Source organism: Drosophila pseudoobscura, chromosome 2, assembly GCF_009870125.1.
Source record: "Drosophila pseudoobscura strain MV-25-SWS-2005 chromosome 2, UCI_Dpse_MV25, whole genome shotgun sequence".
Lineage (NCBI taxonomy): Eukaryota > Metazoa > Arthropoda > Insecta > Diptera > Drosophilidae > Drosophila > Drosophila pseudoobscura.
Genome location: NC_046679.1, coordinates 15,681,721 through 15,696,882, shown reverse-complemented (window position 1 = coordinate 15,696,882; position 15,162 = coordinate 15,681,721). Strand labels below are relative to the sequence as shown.

Sequence of the window (15,162 nt, the reverse complement as noted above, 5' to 3'; positions counted from 1 at the left end):
AAACCAGTTCCTGAAGTCCATTCGCACATTCAATTAATGCGATCCTAGCAATAGTTGACTTCTAAAATTGTAGACTAAGATGAATCCTACATCACAATAAATAGTTAAAAGCAGAGCAACACATTCTTTATGCGGATATAATAGTATCATGCTCGTATTATATTAAGGATTTATAATATTTTATTAGACATTAATTACTACCATATAGGTGTGGTACAATAAAGAGTCATAGTCACAAAATGCAACACCAACTGCTAAGCTACGAGAAAGATGAACTATTTAACAACACTATTAAACATTCACTTCATGGTTATAAATATTCCTACTCTTGCAAGTTGCATACATCTTGAGAAAATCACGATACCCTGTGCACGGAAATCCAAGGAGAGAGAACGAGAGCAACGACAACGGATATGACACAGCCGCCATGTTGGTGAACTTGTTGTTGTCGTTGTCTCCGACTGTAGCTAAAGTTGCTGTTTGTTTCTTGGTTTGTTTGTATGTCGCTTTGAAACGAGGTGTTAACGAGCGGAGTAGACGGCATATGCAGGTGAGATTTACGGAGACTACGGTGGAGCATTAGAAGCAGTAGAGATTCCAGCAGGAGCAGCAGTTGCTGGAGGGATTTGAGTAGCAGGAGAGACTCGAGTATAATGTGGCGGAGCAGCAGCGGCGGACCAAGAAGAAGGATGCCGCTAGAGACTTTCCAAACTGCACTAAGAGTGGCCCGCACCATGTGAGTGGATGTGTGGGCGTGGGCCCCGTCCAAAACTGCGGCAAATTAGTGATAATGAATAATTTCCCACAGCGATAATTAAGGGCATCATTAAAAATGTTGCCGGGGATGAAATTGAGTTCGTCTGGGACTAAAACGCTTTTCCAATTACCACAACACACAGGGCAAAAGCCATTTTCCGCTTGCATATCCACAGTCCTACCAGTAAGTCCTCCCCAAAAAGCAGCCCCAAAACGCCAGCCAGTTCTTGCCACATGTCCGTGGCAAGTGCAGCCGATAGTGCCGGAAAACGAGACCGAATGCCCACGGAGATGAGCTCACTTTTCACTTGGCCATACGGCCGTGACGCTTAACCAATGCCGGCCAACAATGCCGCCGTTCGATGTCGATTCCCTGCTGGCAAGCTGCTGTCATATTTTGCGCCGTGGGAAACTGGCACCTCACGCTACGCCCCTCCTTCGACTAAGCCGGGGTTTTGCGGCTTTTGCGTGTGATTTTGATGTTTGCTGTGACACGTGCTCATGGTCGTCGTCGTCCAGGATGAAAGGGGGGGCGGGAAACCAAGCTGCATTGCAGGAACGATGCACGAAAATGGGCAAATTATTTGATTTTCTTTAGCCCACAGATGGCCGTCTCCACCAAGAGGGCACTGAAAGCGAAGGTGTAGCCAAAGGCCAGGACAAATAGAGCCCCAGAGATGTTGCTGACATTCAGGGGCTTTGGTGCACCCTTGGCCTTGTGCCCGTTGACCATATCCAGCAGAATTTCCTGCACCTTCTTGTCCATATACTTGACCACAAACTGTAAATTAATTAATTAATTAGTCAGAGTGACATACAAATAGGATGACTACCTCCAGCTCCCAGTGAACATAGAGACCCGTCTCCTGGCAGGTGAGAATATGCTTGTCCAGCTCCGGCATCAAAGTCCAGCCACGTATAGACACAGCCCGGGTCCAATCAAAGTACAGATCATCATGCAGAACCTAACACGACATATTTGATACAAACCAAGTCTATGAGATGTGAGAAGGGGGAAATTCCTTACAATGCGGTTCTCCAATGCTTCCGCGGGCACATAATTTCCAATCGAAAGAGACCCCGAGACCAGACGCTCGATCCCCAGTCCATAGTTGGGGCTGAAGCTGGCATTGGACAAGAAGCTGTGGTCGTGCACCTCAAAGTTCCTGGCCAATATCTGCTCGATGCCCAGATCGGAGCTCTCCACGGTATGGACCCAGACAATGGAGGGGGCTGCCCATTTCCAGCCAGCTTGTGCCCACTTCTCGATGGTGTCCACGGGAGCACTGTAGAAGGGGACTGTCAGCAGCGACTTGAGCTGTCCGCTGTAGATGTTCTCCAGCGTGATGGTGGCGCACAAGAGCGTAGCCAGAAAGAAGCGAGTGGCAAACCGATCAAAGCTAGAGGAAACATAGAGTTTAAGACCCAAGCATGATGCCCACTCGAACACACCTGAGTGGAGCCGATGGCTGCTGGATGAACAGAGCAAAGGTGTCCAGCAGGGACTGCTCGATCTTCCTCGCATGATGGAATTCTGGCTCATATCTGCCGTAACCCAGCCGAAAGCTTGCAAACTTCATCACATATAGAAAGACGCCGCAGATCACCATTGTAGAGATGAGCAGCAGCCACGTGCCGCCATTGAAGGGAAGAATATTGGTGCGCCAACTGGGTAAGGGTCTATAAAGATTAAAACTTCAATTGGAAAAGGAGAACCTGAGGTTAAGGGTATTCCATTACGCCGGTGCTGGTCCCAGAATTGTCACCGAGGAGCGGGCAATGTGATACGAGGTCTCCGTGATGCCGTCGTACCAGTTGTAGATGCAGCCAATGGCCAGCTCCACGCGCTGCTCGTAAATGTCCCCCAGCATGCCGTCGCTCGACTCATTCTCATAGATGCTGCCCCAGTTGTCGGCCCCATCTGGAACAGGGAGAACGCCTTAAGATTTGGCTCCAGTCAAACGGTGCCCCTGGCACAACTTACACGCCTCCACACGCAAATGACAATGGTGCACCTGACAGAAGGTCTTCATCACATTGGCCTCGGCACCGTAGTACGCAATCGAACGGTTAGCCCCATGCGGGTGAATGGGATCTTCATTGCCCTCGCCAGCTGGCTGCCGTAGCGTACGTGTAAGATGATCAAGGGGGAACTGCTTAATGGTAAACTATTGCTGGCCAATCAAGCGTCTGGGTTAATTTCGTTAATGGCCTTGTTATGGCCACGCCCCACACACAAACACACACAGTGTTGTTGGGGCAAGTTGGGGGCATTCAAATGGACATCGACACTTGCCTCGTCGGGTGGCAATTAAATGGAAACACGTAATTTAAATCAATGTTGGAGCCGGAGCCAAAGCTAAGCCCCAAACAAAACCACGTGCACATGCTTGCGGCTGTATTCGCCCTCTGTCTCTTTCAGCGCCTGTGTGTGTGTGTGTGTGTGTGTTTATGAATGGGAGGTAGTATTTGTGTTAGTGTTTGTGTGGGCGTGACCGTGTGTGTGTGTGTGTCTGTGTGTGCTTACAAATGTGCAAATGTCCTTAAGGCAAACAATTGAGTGCGAACAAAACTTTTGCCAAATGACAACAAAAGAACTTTCTTTTTTACAACTGGCACAGTGGGGCTAAAATGTACAAAAATAAAAGAAAAGTTGGACAAATTTTTGTTATAGAGTAAGGTTAAGTACTAGTGGATTTTGTACACACATCTCTGATGCCTTTTCTTATCTGATTGATCCGAGACACTGTGCTTAGACTGGGTCTCAGAACACTGTGAGCACTTCGATGCTCATATAAAAAGAATGTTGTACGATATCTTTAACATAATATCTTTAACATAATCGTATTGATATTTTGTTCAAGTCCCTAACACTTCAAGAAGAAGAAATCTATAGCATGGCGATGAAAACCCGAAAAAAGATGTTGATTTAATAATCTACAATTTTAAATAGCATATTAAGTTATTCTAAACACAGTTATGGGATATTTTAATTGTTTTACAAATAAATACAAATAAATACAAGACCTCTAAGAAGTCGCTTCGCTCGTGCGTCAACCCCCGGCTCACTCGCGCCGATGTGTGTAAGATATAGGGAGACTACCCAATACTTTTTCTATTTAATAGAGAGATAACATACCTACATATATAAATAGTATAGGAGCATTACCAGAACAGTATAGAAAATGTCTGATATTTTGGAGAATAATTTTTGAAGTGCGATATTTTTCTAGGTGGCTACAAAACAAAGTCTGTTTTTCTTTTATCCCCAAGTCCAAAACTATGTGGCTTGGTGTAACCAAACCAATCATATAGACGGCTCCTGACAACTGCTCTGGCATCTGCAACCTCCTCCGCAGCCATAGACACAGGACCACAGGACAACATGTGCTTACATTTTAGTTCCCAAAATCGTTGCCCACAACGACAACAAAGGCAAATAACTAAGCACCTCTCACCCACACAGAACAGAGCCCACCCACCCACAGAATGAGGCAACCACTGGACATTTATTCATGATGAGTCCACACACACTGAGCCCCGACTAATGCAAAGACAACGATGTGAATGGGGGCCAGACGAAGATGAGGCCCAGAACGGACCAGGGGCCAGAGAGGATGAGTGCTAGTGCCAGTGCGAGGACAACCAATTGGCTTTGCTTAATGTTGGCGTGCAAATCTCTGGCATTTGTGGCCCAGTCTGGTCCCGGGGACATGCCACAGGGAGCAGGCCGCAGGGTTGGTCACGATAAATATAAACTTAACCGGCAATTACTTACCACATAATTAGTAATTGTATATGGGACATAAGTAATGGAGCCCAAGCGCAGGGTGCGCTGCTGCAGATCGAGTAGCTTGTTGGGATAAAGTTCGACCCGGCTGTTCCCGGCAAAAGTTTCGTTCGGCAAGAATGCGCCCAGGCGCACGGCATCCAAATTACCAAAGGCTCCGACAAACTTTTGTGTCCACAGCTCGAAATTGATGTCGCGGTACGGCAAAGTGGCTCCGGCTCCTCCATCTCCATCTCGCACATCCCCATCCCCATCCACATCCACATCTCTGGGTCGACTCCCATCCCTCGTGCTTTCCGTGTTTACCGATGTACCCTCTTTATGCCTGTGGGCTGGTACTGGTACTGTTACTGGTCCTCTTTCTGGTCCTGTTACGGCTCTTGTTCCTGGTCGCACCATCAGATGGTGTGGGTAGACTAAAGCGCATTACAACGATTTCCCGTTGTTGGACAAGCAGAAACAACAAACAAGCAGGGGACATGCGAAAAACCAAAAAAAAATTGGAGGAGAAAGCTGGCATTAGTTTTGCGCAGATCGACTACAGGTTATCCTGTATTACGAGATATTCTTTTGATTTAGAATGGTTAAATGATACAGAAATAACATTTCAGAAAAATAAATAAACTAAAAAAACATAATATTTTGTTTAAACTGCTAAGAAAACAGATTTAGAAAGGGGTAAGTTTTCTTAAAAAAATAAAGAGATAACCCAAGCATTATTTACAATTAAATTTCTTAAGAAAAACTCTTGTTTAAATATTGAATGTATAAAAGTATACATATATATGGATGTCATAGCACAGTGTTAATTAAGTGGTGGCTTTTCAGTCAACTCCTGTTTTAAGAGTTTTTCTATAGCGATTGTCAAAAAGACAAATAATTGTATTCGATATAAGTATGAGTCAATTTTATATAAGATTGGCTAATTTTTCAAAACGTAATTTCATTGCATTATTGTGTAAAATTTTTTAAACGAAAAGAGTTATGAAATGAGGCAAACTAAAAGTATTGGCAGAGTTATCACTTTGCACTTTTTTATGGAGTATGTTCATGGAATTTCATATCTAGAACTCCTCCAATCGTCCCATAAATCGCTCAAAGACAGTTAAGGAAAAAGAAACCAAAGAAAATCGGGGGATATGTCAAATACAGGAAAGAATATAGCATATATAGCATTCCCTCTGCATTTCACTACCTTCCTGTCCTCAATAAATACAGGGTATGTGAAAAGAAAATAAAAAAAATCGAAACAAAATTAAGTCGTGGCAAGCAAAACAGTGAAAACAAAGCCAACAAATAAAGAAAAAGACGGAACGGAACGGAAAGGAAAAGAAAGCCCAAGCAGAAAAAAGCCAAAGTTTACAATTGAACAAGACGCCGTCGAGCGTTGAAATTATTGGCAAGTGCTAAAGTTTGATCAACTGGCCACGAATGTCCTGCGGTGGTTGCCCGCTCCTATTTGTGTTGCACAGTGTCAGAGCATGGAAAAGTTTTCCAGTTGGATTTGTTTAGACATGCCCCAGAGGGGGCTGGCAAGAAGTCACCGCTTAAGCTAATAAATTGATGTTGGGGGAATGGGAGGCGACGGAGTTCCAGGGGAGCTCGATTGAAATGTGAGATCAATGAACGCCACTTCACTTACACTGCAGAATGTCCATGGCCAGCAACTCCTGGGGATGTTCATCCTCGCACAAGAACAGATATCGCTTGTCCTTGAGGCGCACATTGGCATTGCGTGTGGCATAGTATCGGGCATGGAGAAAAAGATTCGTCTGCGGCAGGATTGTGATGAATCCCTTAAGAAGAGGAGGTGTGGTAACATGGTAACAGCCTCGATTCTGTTCTCTAAACCTACCTCTATGGTGCTGCTGTTGACGGCACTCATGACCTGCCACTCAAGTTCCGCCAAGTCACTCAATTGTCCGACATTGATCCATTGCAGGAGTATGGATTGACCAAAGCCCTTAAGCACAAGCTCCAGAGATCTCAGGTACTCCAGTTGAAGGAGAGTTGTGGTCCTGGTATTGTTGTGAACGATCAGAATAGACGAAAAGGAAGCGAAATATTGTCCAACTGAGGGAAAAAAGAGATTATGGTGTAATATGAGAAGTATAAAAACCCCCTTCTTACTTATAATCCGAAGCAATGGACTCAGCTGCATCACGAGTGGCTGTAACAACATCTTGTCGCTCTATTGGTCTCAAATGCAGGGAAAATCAGCCTTTATAGGAGGGACTGCGACTTAATGACCCTGCATCGATTGAGGAACCAAATTGATTTGAGCTCGAATTGTAATTGAAAACCCTTCGGTCGGCTCTTGGTCTGGTCTGGTCTGGTCTGGCTATCATTACAAACTTCCAATGGGCATTGTTTGCCCAGACATTATCCTAATGAAACGCACACAAGACATTACAATATTTGCATAATTCACTAAACAATCCTCTGCAGGTCGGGGGAAAATCGAACAGAGGTGGATGGGAGTGTGTCAAGTAGAACAACTCCACTGCCACTCAAGCGAAACCCTTCGAAGTGAGGTGGCTGCAGCATTCGATCCCTTAATCAACCCTGAACGGACTTCCCCTGGCTGTGGGCCAATTAGCGAAGCCACAAATTAGCGACAACAATACTGCCAAAAGACTGACTTTCATTATGAATGCGAACAAAGCCCCCAGCCGAACCACCGCTGCAGTCGGCGGATTGTAGACACAGAACTGAGCCAGACCAGGCCAAGTGTCAATTGAAACAATTCAATTGGTCTGGCCAGGAGTGGGGGAAGCCAGGAGTCAATGGAACAACGCAGTCGTGGCCAATGTGAGAACATAAACGGACAGACCCAAACGTCTGCTGTTCTCTCCCTCTCTCTGCGGGAATGTGTGAGTGTTGGGAGTGCTTAACCAGTGGGTTATTTGAAATTGAAAGACGGATTAAAGGATTTACTCTCCTGGCAAGGCAGACCGGAACCAGCTGGAGACACAGAAAGCGAGCCAGCAGGCACGACGAGCGGGCAATGACGGCAGTCTGACTCCGGCTCTGGTCATTCGAGTGCCCAGCAGGCGACGATTTTATTGCCCCGACAACCTGCTAGGACCTGCCCCCCAAAAAACAACAACAAAAAAAAAGGCCAGCACACCCACACATGGCTGTAACTACGGCAACATCCACACGGGGCCCCCAAGGGCAATTAAACACTCAAGCGGCGTTTTGTGGAGGCGTGAGAGTTGGGTTGCGATGCCCCCTATTCGGGGTTATTCGAAAGTCAATGGCATTAAAAATCCATGAAACGGTTTATCTTCCCTGCAATGATTCATTGGATAGCAATCAAAGATAAAGATCGAGATAAAGCGTTTACTAAGTTAATAGCTGGGAAATGGTCGCATAAAACCAGAATAATATTTAATCCATGCACTCCATATTTCAGTTTTGCAAATATAAGAAATACAGCTTCATACGAATCCACTTATAAGTAACAGCGTCCTTGCAGGTTCCAGAATATCGTCTGGAACCTGCCAAAAAAGATGGGAAACTCAAAACTATGCCCAGCGCCTTGAGTCGACCAGCACTAATCAAGATACACATGGCAGACCAGTGAGTGAGTGTTTTATTTGGTCTTTTTCTGGTTCCATGTCTGTCCGCAGAAATGGAATTTACTCACCTCGCACACGCAACTATCGGGCAGCATTCCCGGAGCCAGGAGCCAGCAGCCAGAAGTCGGGCCGGGCCGGGCCTGGCGCCGCATCACCGCAGGCTGGCTGGCCAACAAGCCGACCACAATGTGGCCAACAAGCACCAGTGGCCAGAACAGCAACATATGTATGGCCAAAAGAGAGAGTGTTCCTGTGTGTGAGTAGAAGAGTGCGTGGCGCATTTTTAGCTAAAGTTTTTTCAAATTCTTTCCCGGGTTTCTGTTGTGCTTTCATCTGCTGCCTGTTGCCTGGTGCATGGTGCACGGTGTGGCGGTGTGGGCAATTTGCTAGCCAGTATTGCACTTGAATTGCTAATGGAAAGTAGTTGCCGCAAAGGAAATTAAGAGCCTTAAAGAACTTTAAATTGCCACAAGTTTAAAGGCAAATTTTAATACTCATTTTCCCCCCTATTCATATGCAAATAATCACGGCCACGACAGCAAGTGCAGCCCGGCAATCAACGCTGTGAGCTGCATTAATGAATACTAAACAAAACAGAAGTCCTTGAAAGTCCTTGCCAACTAAGGCTAAACAATGGCAATATGAAGGACTCAGCGTACATCATGCCACTCCATAATATGTGCCAGAGCCCTGCAGAGGCAACACGAACCATGGAAATGAGTTTTCCCTTTCAGCGAGACGCGGTTGACAATCAGGCCATTCAATACGGAATACTAACTAAAATGAACATCGTCATATTCCGATTCAGGGCTCAAGGCTACATCAGATTTAAGAGGCTTCAAAATCAAACACGATACCAGAATGATCAAGAATATCACAAGACTAAGTAGATTAAGTAGATCTCGGGCTTTCTCTTGATTTTCCTAGTATTTTATTCGCAAAGCGTTTTGTTTTCATCGAATTATGTGACCTGAATTGGTCACCTCATCTATGCCTGTGTCTGTTTGAATGATTGAACTCATTGCAGAAGCCAGAAACAATTACGCACAGCTCATCAGATTGCCTCGCCCACCCGCACTTGATGATGGGCTGCTGTGACAACTCAATGCTGACAGGCTCCGACAGGCAGCATGGCATGTGTTTGAGTGGGGCTCTGGGAGATTCTTCTATCAATTCTGGGATAGGATGTGTAAATATTTGCATGGTAATTAGCTGCGACATCCATGCCACTTCGCATCCATGAGGCAGTCTCCTGTCATTGGCGCTGTCCTTGGAATTCTCATTTGCCAGCCAAGTGCGTGAGGTGGAAAATACATATTTCCCCAGAACATTTTGTTGCTGCACAATTATGCAGATTGGCATTGCTGAGTGGTGGTCTGGGGGGTGGTGAGTCTGCAGAGGGCTTCGAGTATTGCAGTAAATATTTGCCATTTGGTCGAGGCCTTACTGCCCGGACTTCTGGTATTTTTCTGATATTTGTTCTTGCAATTTTTTTTTGTTTTTTTTCTGCCTGTATTGCAATTTTTGCATATGGTTTGTAAACAAACTTGAGTTGTAGCTGGTGATTTTAATGCCCTTTTTTTTAGAAAAAAATCTTATCAAAGCAGAAAAGAAAGCATTTTCGATTTTTCGTGAGAAAAAAATCATGTCGCTGGGTTTGTTTCAGTGTAAGCCCGTGCACAAATCCTGCACTTATTAGAAAGATTTGTATTGCCAAGTTTTTGCAGAAAAATCCTTTTCATTTGCATCACACAACTTCCATCGAAAGGGCATCTAGGGTTCGACCCCCTAGCATATCTTCCTCGGTTTCATTCTCTTTTTTTTTAGCTCCTTGTGGGTTCTTTTCATTGAAGTCTGAGGCAAACACTCGAGCGTGTAAATGCACACACACACACACAAAAAAGAAGAGAAGATGGCGAAACTAAAATAGAAACACATTTCATTTCCGTAAGATCTGCCAGAGTGGAAACGGAAAATGTGCAGTACACTACTATATGGTGTGGAGGGAGGGGGTGAGGATTTTAGGAGGGGGGGGGGGGGGGGGGAGGACAACGGGCAAACAACAAGAAAGTGGAAATAAACTTGGCGATAAACCAACGAAATCGATTGGAAATATTTTAACGAAATTGCAGCTTAAAGTGTCAAGGCAGCATGTTGCATGGCTGCCAGCCCCAAGATGGAGCCATACAGGGGGTTGGGGATTGGGCAGTGGATAGTGTGAAGCGGGGACTGTGGAGGGAGGAGGGGGGGATAGCAATCATTTTCAGTGACGTTAAGATGAGTGCTCGTTCCGTTGATTCCGGCTGTCGATGATTATGAGGCTGCTGCAGATCCAGATCCAGCTGCAACGAAATGTTTCTGTTGGGCATTTAGATAGAATCCAACACTCAGAGAAACTAAGGTATACCAAATAGACTATATGTTCAGAATGGTCCTTTTTTTAGTGCCATAAATGATCACCATTCTTGGAAATCGAATTGTTCTTAACTCCAATCCTGTCATAATCCCTGTCTTACGTTTCGCCCCATGAGAACCTATTGAGTAAATAGTAATACAAATAGATGATTTTTGAACTTGCATTTATAGCGTATCTTTTTCTGAGTGAGATTCTCTCTCTACTCTCTCTCTACGCCCATCTCTCACTCTCTGTATCTATGTCTCGAGTGTGCAATCTCCGAGCGAAGCGCAACGGCAAAGAAACAGTTTAAATGCTAACAATGCAACGGTTTCGGGTCAAGTATTTCCATTTCTTCCCCTGTCCCTCCTTGGCAACATCTCCCCTGCTCTGTATTTTGGCATATCTCCCTCCCTTCGGCTACGGAAACGAAGTGTAATGAAAGCGTGTAAAGTGCAAATCGAAAAGGCAATACAAGTAAGGAGTACAAAATACTTATACCCCTCCGTTTCTACCTCTTTTGGCCAACATTTTCTCTAAATTACCAATGTCGGACAGGGCCAGGACGATAAGGAGGTAGGAAAGGTACCAACTGGTAAGGTGCCCCGGGCACATCCTGAGCGAAGGAAACAGGCTGAGGAAATGTATCGCAAAATGCAGTTTCTTTCACGCTCTAAATGGGTTTTCCTTTGCGCTTTCTCTCTGTTTCTCTCTGCTAAATTATAACTTTAATTAAACGAATTTAATTTCGGGCATTTCTCCAAGGACTTGACTTATCCCCCGATAGCGAAGTGCTTGCTGCTGGAGAATTTCGTTCGGTCTGGACAGGCACTTAACTATTTATCTAAACAGATTTCAACATTTCATTAGCATTTGGCGACCACAGAAACCGCCAGCGAATTAAATATTGATAATTGTTTTTCCACATCGATTCCACGGGCAGCTGGCTCAGCGCCGCGCCCCATAACTTTATATGAATTTATCTATACAAATATATCTATCTATCTATGCAATTACATAATCCACTTTGTTGTCGAGCCGCAGAGTAATGTTGCTGTTGTTTTTTGCCGAAATTTATTGCATTCTGAATTCCGGCGGGAATTGGCCATGGCCCAGGGGCTTAGAGCCAACCATTCAAAATGAATTTAAAGCCGACGCAGGCAAACGAGCCAAATGAAAAATTTCAATTAACCACAAAAACCGGACACAACAAAACGAAAACGAAACAAAAACCAAAAAAAGGTTGTCCACTGCCAAACCATTTTGGCTAAATCATTTCCCCATCTCCCCCATCCACGACGACTGCTCGCACACGAGTGCCGGTCTCTCTCTATATTTTTGAGGAGTTTTTGCTGCAGTGACAGCAGCCGGGGACAAAGCGAAAATCCGATTGTTGGAGTGCGCGGGTCGTCCTGTGCCACAATTAAATGCACTCGATGATGCACCTGACGGACCCCAGGACGCAGCACAGCACAGCACACCATACCCACAGACCATGCCCATCTCCGACGTTCATTTATTCATTGAAGATTGGCTTTGGCCCAATCAATTGACCATGCTGCACGGTGCACCCCAGCCATTGACGAGGTTTTTCCTGGTCCAAATCAATGCAGCATGCGGTCGGGGTCACCCCACTGCCAGTGGACGGGTTTCCGCTTTCGAGGGGGAGGAAACCAGCTAAATCAATGCGAATTATTTGGTTTTTCAATTCGTTACACTTCTCTAGTGACAATCCCTTAATTTTGTTTGTTGTTTATTGATTTTATTTTGATTATAAGGAATATATGATATGTCCGATCTTGTGAATAATTTCATTTGGCCACCATTCGAATTGGTTATGTTCTGGTTGGTGGCCATCATATTTATGCACATCAGTATTATGTGCACTGAAAAAAGGGCATATATTTCCTGATTTCAAAGACCATACGAGTCAAAGGGAAAACAATCTATGAAATATGTTATAAATGCATTCTTGTCCTGTCGTGATGATTTCGGTCAGGTTTTTTCCTCTGTGTACGGATAAAGCCACAGCGGAAATGTACTATATTTTATACATACCACCGCAGCTCATTTGGAGCCACGAAAACCGCCAATTTGGATCTGTGCGGCAGGCAGGCAGGGCATCATTTCAAATCGCACTTTAATTTTGCAGGAGAGAGTGTGGCATGCGGGAGGGGCACGGCACACTCAATCGTTTTTGGAGCATTGTGTTGACAAAGACGTAAATAAAAATTTATGCGCCCAAAAGTAGCTATACAACATGCACATAAAATGATTATGACGATTATGCTGGGAGCTGGAATTGGAGCTGGAGCTGCTCCGTCGACTGCTGGGAGGGATGGGATATTATGCGAAAAAGAACATTGGGTAACCACCCACACACATATGCAATGCCCCCCGACACAGAAACACACACTCCCGCACATTTATTGACACAAATTGCTTTTTCAGAACAGCATTTGGCAGCCGTCGCCCGAGTGCTGCGGCTCCTTCTGGTTTTTCTTTTTATTAAAGCCATAATAAAATATTCATAAAGATTCCGTTTATGCTACGATAACAATGCATATTTTAGAATAAACGCCCATCAAAGATGTCTTTTTTTATTCTTTGGGGCCCACACAATCAATGAAGATCTCTTCGATTTGCTTTATTAGAGACCGCTTGAGCTATTTGTGGTTTTGGGTATCGGCTATGGGATTTCAAATGCTTTTAAACCCTCTCCATGTGGGCGTGGGCGTGTGGTGGGGGGTGGGGGGTGTGTCTTTGCAATCAATTCGATGGCAAGCTGTGTACTGCTCCTCCGCACAATCATGTCAAGAATTCAATATCAGAGCGCGAGCACAGCTGTCGGTGATGACATCGAGGAATGTCCCTACAAGGAATACTCGTCTTTTGTTTCAATGCCATTGATGAACAGGCTCAGAGTGGGGATTAGATGATCCCGGGTGCCGGGTGCCGGCGGTCGGGGGTCGGGGGTCGGGGGTGGCGTCATTTTGATTACAAATATGAAACATGTTCACATAAATATGGCCCCGCCCTTTGGTCCCTCCCTCCGGCACCACTTTCGCCTTCGGCATCATCAAGTGCGTGTGTATGGAGTGCACTTAATGGCGTTCCTTCCACATTGGAGGAGCGGAGCGGAGCGGAGAGCAGAGGGCTTTCGCCCAAGTCAAGTCAAGTTAATATTGGGGGCAACTTGAGTCAATTTTGAGTGAGTGAGACACAGGATACACACACAGGACTGCAGAGTACAGAGTACAGAGTACAGACAGCCAAACACTCTGGAAAATTGCAAATAGACAAGTTCTTGGGGCCATTAGCTTTAATTGCCCAAGTTGTGGGGCAACTGCAACAAATTGCGAGGCCATCAATATTTCCGTTGCTGCATCTGATTTCCTAGTGTGCACCTCCAGCATCCGCATCCTCCCTGCCAGCGATTAACAATATCAGTTTCTGCTTCCCCCGTCCGGAGGGACAGGAGGTTACCCGCTGTGCTGGTTCGGGCTGGGTTTTAATTAGTGCAGCCCGTACGTATTTTCTATTGGCCAATTCACCGCAGAAGCTTCATTACCAGCAAACCGTACGAGTATGAGGCAGATCCCTCTCTCGCTCTCTCTCTCTCTCCCCATCCCTCTCTCTCTCTTTCTCTCTGTCCATCTGTTTGCGTGTGTGTTTATCTGTGGGACAGATTGTGAGTCATTAAGTTGGTGCAGCAAGCATCAGGATGCAGCTGCATGCCACACAAACATTCTGTTAGGATGCCACATACAACGCCCACAACGGCGGTTGATGACGTTGGGGGGCGCGGCAATGGGGCAGTGGGCAGCTGTAACGGAATCAGAACCAGAAGCAGGATCAGAGCCAGCAAATGCTGCCACAGAAACAGAAACAGAAGCAGAACCAGAACCATGTCGAGAGTTAACCTTTGTTGGCGGTTTCAGCTTTTTGTGCGCCGGAAACGGCAGAGCAACTCAATCAGTTTTTGCGGTTTTCGGTGGCACGGCTAAAAGGGACCTCGGCCACGGCCACCCTGCCTCCCGACTTCGGCTGGACGGACACTGGCTAACGCTAATGGCTCACAAATGGCACTTGAATAATTGAAAGCCGGAAACGAGCCAGAGCCAAATGAAATGAAACGCACGGGATTTACCAGCCATGATGCACATTCCTTTGTCCGTTCAAACATGTCCCATCTATACAATTTGCACCCTAAACCAAGCCCTAGTCCCTATCATACCGCCTAGCCCTCTTCCGGCAGCTGCTGGTCTCCTCTTCATGCGAGTCCACAACGGTTGCCGCTCAGTGGCGATGAGCTCCTGCAGACTGTCCGCCCATCCCCAACAGGTAACCAATCTCTAGTAGTGGAAATTCTGTGCATGTGGCTAATATCATGACTTTCTTATGCCCCATGCCTCCGGTGCACATTCACCTGCCAATACAGTCTCGACAGGTTCGTGTTCTGAATTTATTGAATATTATACAGTATTCATTGCCAATCCAACTCCAACGCACGAGATAAATTTCTAGTGCCCTTTATTGACCTTTTTCTACCTTGGATGTAGACACGTGGACAGTACTGTACAGACAGCAAGTACAACAAAATATTGTTGGTCGAGGTCTGATTTATTAATTTCAAG

At 45.6% G+C, this 15,162-nt stretch overlaps 1 protein-coding gene across 1 annotated transcript; it reads right to left on the bottom strand.

Moving 5' to 3' along the window:
• Nucleotides 1-281: 281 nt before the first annotated feature.
• On the bottom strand, nt 282-6,728 carry Ir92a (Ionotropic receptor 92a). The gene is made up of 10 exons (XM_033383594.1): nt 6,677-6,728; nt 6,402-6,619; nt 6,189-6,342; nt 4,535-4,962; nt 2,741-2,873; nt 2,497-2,677; nt 2,209-2,436; nt 1,784-2,156; nt 1,590-1,721; nt 282-1,537 (listed from the first exon to the last, which is right to left on the bottom strand). Exons 1-10 carry the CDS (start codon nt 6,726-6,728, stop codon nt 1,337-1,339), a joined length of 2,100 nt encoding a protein of 699 aa, XP_033239485.1. The 3' UTR covers nt 282-1,336.
• Between the last annotated feature and the right edge of the window lie 8,434 nt (nt 6,729-15,162).

What these genes read in the sequence shown, in the direction of transcription:
- Ir92a (XM_033383594.1), bottom strand. Translation starts at nt 6,728, where the DNA reads ATGTTGTTACAGCCACTCGTGATGCAGCTGAGTCCATTGCTTCGGATT. An exon ending in GGCCATGGACATTCTGCAGT is followed by an intron (nt 4,963 to 6,188) that starts GTAAGTGAAGTG and finishes AATGCGCTTTAG; the next exon opens with TCTACCCACACCATCTGATG. An exon ending in AAGCATTGGAGAACCGCATT is followed by an intron (nt 1,722 to 1,783) that starts GTAAGGAATTTC and finishes ATGTCGTGTTAG; the next exon opens with GTTCTGCATGATGATCTGTA.